This window comes from Poromitra crassiceps (assembly GCF_964638095.1).
Source record: "Poromitra crassiceps genome assembly, chromosome: 17".
NCBI lineage: Eukaryota > Metazoa > Chordata > Actinopteri > Beryciformes > Melamphaidae > Poromitra > Poromitra crassiceps.
Genome location: NC_139635.1, coordinates 34,823,521 through 34,829,714, shown reverse-complemented (window position 1 = coordinate 34,829,714; position 6,194 = coordinate 34,823,521). Strand labels below are relative to the sequence as shown.

Sequence of the window (6,194 nt, the reverse complement as noted above, 5' to 3'; positions counted from 1 at the left end):
TGTGTGTGTGTGTGTGTGTGTGTGTGTGTGTGTGTGTGTGTGTGTGTGTGTTTTAAGTTAAGTGTGATCAAACAAACATCTAGTCAAACAAGACTGAAACATAATTGTGTGCCACAATATTACAATATCACCATATGACGACAATAGGACTCCACAAGACAAATACACAATGACCATATTGAATAACTGCCCAGCTCTAGAGCAGCTGTAATGGAAATTGTAACTATTATACTATTTTAATGTCTTTAATATGTGGAACATACTCTCATGTCTTTGTGGAAATTTGCAAACTGCTGTTCAGCACTTCTGACCCTGAGACAGCTAGAGGCCAGTTTAGACCTGTTCTTGTTTGCCTCCCCAAAAAATCCTATCACCAAAACCTTACCATTCTATTCATCATGTATCAAATATAATAATTTTTTTTTTTTTTTTTTATCTATTTTTTCCCTCCAGATTACCACCATTTTCTCCCCAATTGTACTTGGCCAATTCCCCCTGCTGTCCACCTCCACCTCCTCTGCCGATCTGGGGAGAGTTGTAGACTAGCACATGCTTCCTCCGATACATGTGCAGTCGTCCAGCCACTTATTTTCATCTGACAGCGTGGAGTTTCATCGGCAGGAAGCGCATGGGAAGATCATGCTATTCCCCCCAGTTCCCCTCCCCTCCGAAACAGGCGCCCCAACCGACCATGAGGAGGCACTAGTGCAGCGACCAAGACTCATACCCTTAATCTGGCTTCCCACCCGCAGACACGGACAATTGTGCCTGTATGGACTGACCCGACCAAGCCGGAGGTAACCCTCGTGTTGGTAGGCAGGGAGTCTACCACTGCACCACCCGGACGCCCCCACATAATATAATTTCTGAGTTGAATGGAGTCTCTGTCTTCTGTAATTGTTCACGAGAAACAAGTATTCTTGCCCAGAGAAAAGCCTAAATTCAGTCCCTTTATCAGATTGTGTTATCTGGACTTCTCATGACTCGGCTGTTTTCCGCTATAAGAAAGGCAGACAAGCAGATTGTTTCGCCCTTTGCCTGACAACACTCATAGTGTGAGCACTGGCCTGTTTGCAAACATGAAAACAAAAGGACATCTCTCCATCTCCATGCAAGTCTCTCTTTGTTTATCACAGAAATGTCCAGCACAATAGCCTTAGCCAAGGCAACTGGCATATCACTCTGTTTATCTATTCAGTCCGATTGTAGGTGAAGGGCCAGCCCTAGGCATAAGCGAACTAAGCGGCTGCTTAGGGCCCCCTACAGTAGATGGCTTTGAATGAAAGCATCATGAAGAACATGTGACCTGAGCCATACATTATTTATAACGAGAGGGCTGCAGAGCAAAACAGGGCGGAGATTTCAATCTACCTTTATGTCATTTGAGCTCGTTACCAAATTGGATGATCTTGAATTTGATAGGAATTGAGTGGAATAGCCTATACATATATCATCATCATCATCATATAGTGATCATAAAACTGGATAATAGTGTGCTTTTAACAAATCAAAAAATGTGACGATACAATACTATTAATATTAATACGACCACACACCTCTTTACCATGTGGTTTTATTGAAACACTGGATTACATTTTCCAACAACACTGATGCGGTATGCACACTTAAAACATGAACAGTGGAATATAAAAGAACGTAACAAACACCAAGAAAAAGAGATTTTTTTTCTCAGAGGAATTTTTACAGCAGTACAAAACCAATGGGCCCAATTGAGATGGTATATTAGTTTAGTGGTGTGAGTTAGACACTGATAGATGCTTTGACATTTTGAGGCACCAACATACAGAGAGTTGGAACACATATATAAAATACTAACATTAGTGCACATTAAACCATAATTGTCTTTTTTTTAATCCACAATCTTGCATAATGTTCTTACCACATATATATTCTTGTCATTGATTGTAGCTTGTAGATATACATACAATATAATGAGCAAAAAGCTAGCCTAGCATTCCTCATTACATCATGTAAACTATTTTTTGTACTAGCCTACTTCAAGTCTTGAAACATTAAAGGCGTATACAAAAAAAAAATCCTCCAATTAATTATATAATTGATGAATTATACAACTGGATTAGTGAAAACATCCTCAGCCCTGCGTGCTGTAGGGGAAACAAAATGGAATTGAGCTATTTTTTAAAGAAACATATTTGCTATTAATCAAATTGTAATTTAGGGATTACTTTAGTGAAATAATTATTTTTTAAAAATCCATCTTTCTTTGGACTTTTCTTCTGGACTTCTTTTTGTATGGAATTCAAAACTTTTCTTCTTATCAATTAACATGATCTTGGCTTTGGACATAAATTCTTTCCTACATTTTCTCCTTTGGCATCAAATAACAGAAATACTGCTTGGCAGTCTCTTTATGGCTGAAATCAAATTAAAAACAGACTTTAGGCAGAACATTGACATACTATATATGTGTGTGTGTGTGTGTGTGTGTGTGTGTGTGTGTGTGTGTGTGTGTGTGTGTGTGTGTGTGTGTGTGTGTGTGTGTGTGTGTGTGTGTATACATACACACACACACACACACACACACACACACACACGTATATGCAAACAACAACAACAACAACAACAACAACAGTAAGCCGCCATTTACTTTGGTTTGTCCTCATTGCTCATCACTGACTACGTTTACGTGCACACAGTATTCGGAGTGTTAGCTTTCTTCCTGGTTAAGGCCTCATCCACTCTGTTAATACATGGAGAAATGGACTATTTCTCGCATTACAACGGAACGTAACCTTGCACCGATCTGAAGAACCAACAGTAAACAGAAGAAGGAATTGACATGCCTGATCACATCAGCACCTTACCAGCAATCTCATTCAGCTCTCTCATAATGGAGACAGGAGTTTATCCGGGTCTTTGGAAGCATTCACATGCACCGACTGACCAAGATAAAAACCTACGCCTTTACAGGGAATATTGTTGTACATGTAAACATAGCCAGTGACCTCAACCTCTCCATCTCTCTCTCTCTCTGTCTCTCTCTCTCCCTCCAATAATGCTGTTTCTCTTCCCCCTCCCCCCCCCTCCTCCTCAGGCTTTGACAAATACCAGGCGGGCGGAGTAAATGAGGTCGGCCAGATAGAGGAGGAAGTTGACGGCGGTGAGCACGGACACCACCATGACCTTATCCCACATGCACAGCCCCATGCTGCCCCAGCTGCAGTTGGGGGGCCTCCTGCTGTTGCCGCCGTGGTCGGCGTCAAAGTTGTAGAGGGGCCAGATGATGGTGGCCGTCAGGTAGAGGGCCACGGCCAGCAGGGCGTAGGCCGAGAGGAAGCGGGCGAAGGGGAACGGGAGGCAGCCGGTGCACTCGCACACGCAGAGCACGATGATGGCGGCCGACAGGATGAAGCAGACGCAGTAGACGGACATGCACCACTTGAGGGCGGCGTGGCGGTCGTACGCCACCGGCTCGCTGATGAAGACGAAGATGATGCAGGCCACGAAGGTCTCGCACACCTTCATCAGGCCCGGGGCGGTGGCCATGTAGCCGGCCACCTCACCGGGACGCGCCTTGCTGATGCTCACCTGGAGGAAATCAAATAATCAAATGATATATTAGTGTGTTTTTCCTTTCATTAAGAATAGTCTTTTTATATTTCTCTTTGTCTCTTTGCCTTTGTTTCATACGAGCAGAGATGAAGTCACCTAGCAGAGCATATGACTGAAGGATTAAGGATTCACTGTGTTCCATGTATTCCAAGTAAAGCTAACGTTAGCGGCTGCAGTTCGCTTTGTGTTACGAAACTAAGGTACATGCATATATGTATTTGAATAATGCATATGTGTCCGTTTGAATGTGCAAGTTGAGTATCTGGGATGACATGATAACTAATGACAATTTGTTGTTATCAGAGTATAAAAATTTGAGTTTCCAAGTTATTGTCATTCTTGAACTGACCCATACATGTATGAATAAAACTTTGCAGAAGACTTTTTGAACCTTTGATCGTTCATTAGCCACAAGGGTGAAACCTTATTATTCCCCCCCTACACACCTCGCTGATGTAGGTGATGGTGGCCAGGCAGGAGAAGACGGTGGCCACGATGCGGTAGTCGCGGGTCTCGCTGGGGCCAGTGGAGCCCTTGAGGAAGTAGAGGGGGAAGATGATGGAGGCGGACAGGCAGAGCAGGGCGGCGAAACAGGCGAAGGTGATGGGGAAGTTCTTCCAGGAGACGGGCGCGCGGGCCTGCAGGCCGAACAGCTCCACCAAGAGGACCAGCAGGGTGCCGGCGAAGCTGAACGCCCAGCAGAAGATGCACCAGTCGCCGGTGCCGTGCCAGAGCCGCCCCCCGTGCACGGCCACCGAGAAGGCCACGCACGAGAAGATCAGAGCACACAAACGTGTCCATAGGAGGGGGTTGGAGTGGATGACTACAGGCATGATGGGAGATGTAGTCGGACGAGAGAGTGGAACTGGGAAAAAGTTTCGGTGGGATTCGGCACTCTTCTTTATTCCCTTTGGTGCAGATGAGTTGGATTCTTCTGGTTTTCTCCCTCAGCCACTCGCACAGAGCGAACTGTGTAAAAAAAAAAAAAAAAAGATAGAGAGAATTGGTCAGCAATGAGTTCAATATTAAAGCTGCTGTAAGCGATATCTTTTGGTAAAATAAGTTAAATTGTTCTATAATCTGACAGCAATCACTGATATAGCATGTTGAGTCAGTAACATGGGACTCCCTCCCAGTCCCAAACAGAAGAGAAACTTTTCTGGAATCCCATCCCACTTCATCCAATCAGGAGAGAGAAAGAGGATTGAGTCAACACAGTTCTCATGGTGTTCTGGACCGGATCACCAACCCAAAGCGTCAGTATTTGACTACTTGGGAATGAGAACCATGTTGACTCAATCCTTCCTCCAGAATCGCTTACAGCGCCTTTAATTGTTATAGAGGGGTTAAAAGGTTGTCATATTCTCGGTCAGAAGAGGACGTCTAGATAATGAACTACAAGTGACCACATGAGAACTACAAGTGACCACACGAGGGCAACAGCTTGCCGGCTCTGTAGGCCTACATGCCAGTTTGCTGAGACACACAATGATGCCATTGTATTTTCATGAATGGCTGAAACAACAACAACAAGGGAAACAATGAAAGACGAAACAATTTCAAATCAAAATCATGAAGCCAGCGCTGTCATCTTAATTCATCTTAATCTGCAGATGATTAACTGGTCGAACCTCAGTTTCTCTCCCGTTCTCTGCTTCATATCAAAGTCAAGGCTGCCCTCTCAGCAGCATTCCTGCGTCGCCCATGTCACCCTGACATTCCTCCCTACACACATCCCTTTAGAGGGGCGTGGCCCCGGGCTCTAGCTCCACCCACCCCACAGCTAGTCTGTCATCACCAGGACCCTCCCCCTTCATTCCCTCACTCACAGATTCCCTCACTCACAGCCCCTTCAACTACTGTAAAGGGAAAAAAATCTTAAAGGAGAAAACATATCTTGGTTATATACCATCAATACAATCTGTGATGTCCAATACCTTCCAGGAATTATTTTGTGGTCATTTGTTTGGTGTCCCCAGTCTGCATCCTCCTGCCTCAACTACTTCTACTTCAGTTAGTGATTTCCTACATTTCCCAGAATTACTTTGAACTAGGGTTGGGTTGGGTAGATTTAGGTGCCTCATTTAGGTGCCATGACCGAGCTGCAGAGTGAAATTTCCACCCTTCAGTCCTCCGAAACCACCGCTGCATGCACCTTCACTAACATGAGGGTGTAATACATAACATTGTTTGAAATCCTATAAAAAAATGTTTAAATCCACTTAACATTTAAAAAAGTATCATTTTAGGGACCGTTTAGGTCCCGGTAAATACAACAAAAAAGGATCGTTTTAGCACTGGTATCGGAAAAATACGAAACGATACCCTATACGTTCAGCAATGCCCAGAGAATGGATGTGAACTCGTTTCAATCAACTGTGCTGTGTGTTTTACGCGTGGACAGAGTAATACCAACAACGATACCAGAGCAACAGAGTGGGGTTTTCCAGCTTATGAAGAACCGAAAGTCACCCGCATTACTCAAAACACAACACGTCTTGTCACCGCAATACATTCTGCACTATTGAAGCTGGCGGTGGAGAAATATGCCTCTGATGATGATTTATCTCTGTATGATTTGCTGAAATGGCGGCTCTCGA

At 44.2% G+C, this 6,194-nt stretch overlaps 1 protein-coding gene across 1 annotated transcript in view; it reads right to left on the bottom strand.

Moving 5' to 3' along the window:
* Nucleotides 1-3,045: 3,045 nt before the first annotated feature.
* Nucleotides 3,046-6,194, bottom strand: part of myadmb (myeloid associated differentiation marker b) — a 6,636-nt gene continuing 3,487 nt past the window's right edge. Inside the window, exons 2-3 of the mRNA XM_083653544.1 lie at nt 4,041-4,563; nt 3,046-3,570 (exon numbers count right to left, since the gene is read on the bottom strand). Of these exons, the coding sequence (XP_083509670.1) occupies nt 3,073-3,570; nt 4,041-4,427 (885 nt within the window). The 5' untranslated portion in view covers nt 4,428-4,563 and the 3' untranslated portion in view covers nt 3,046-3,072. The remainder of the gene's footprint in view (nt 3,571-4,040; nt 4,564-6,194) is intronic.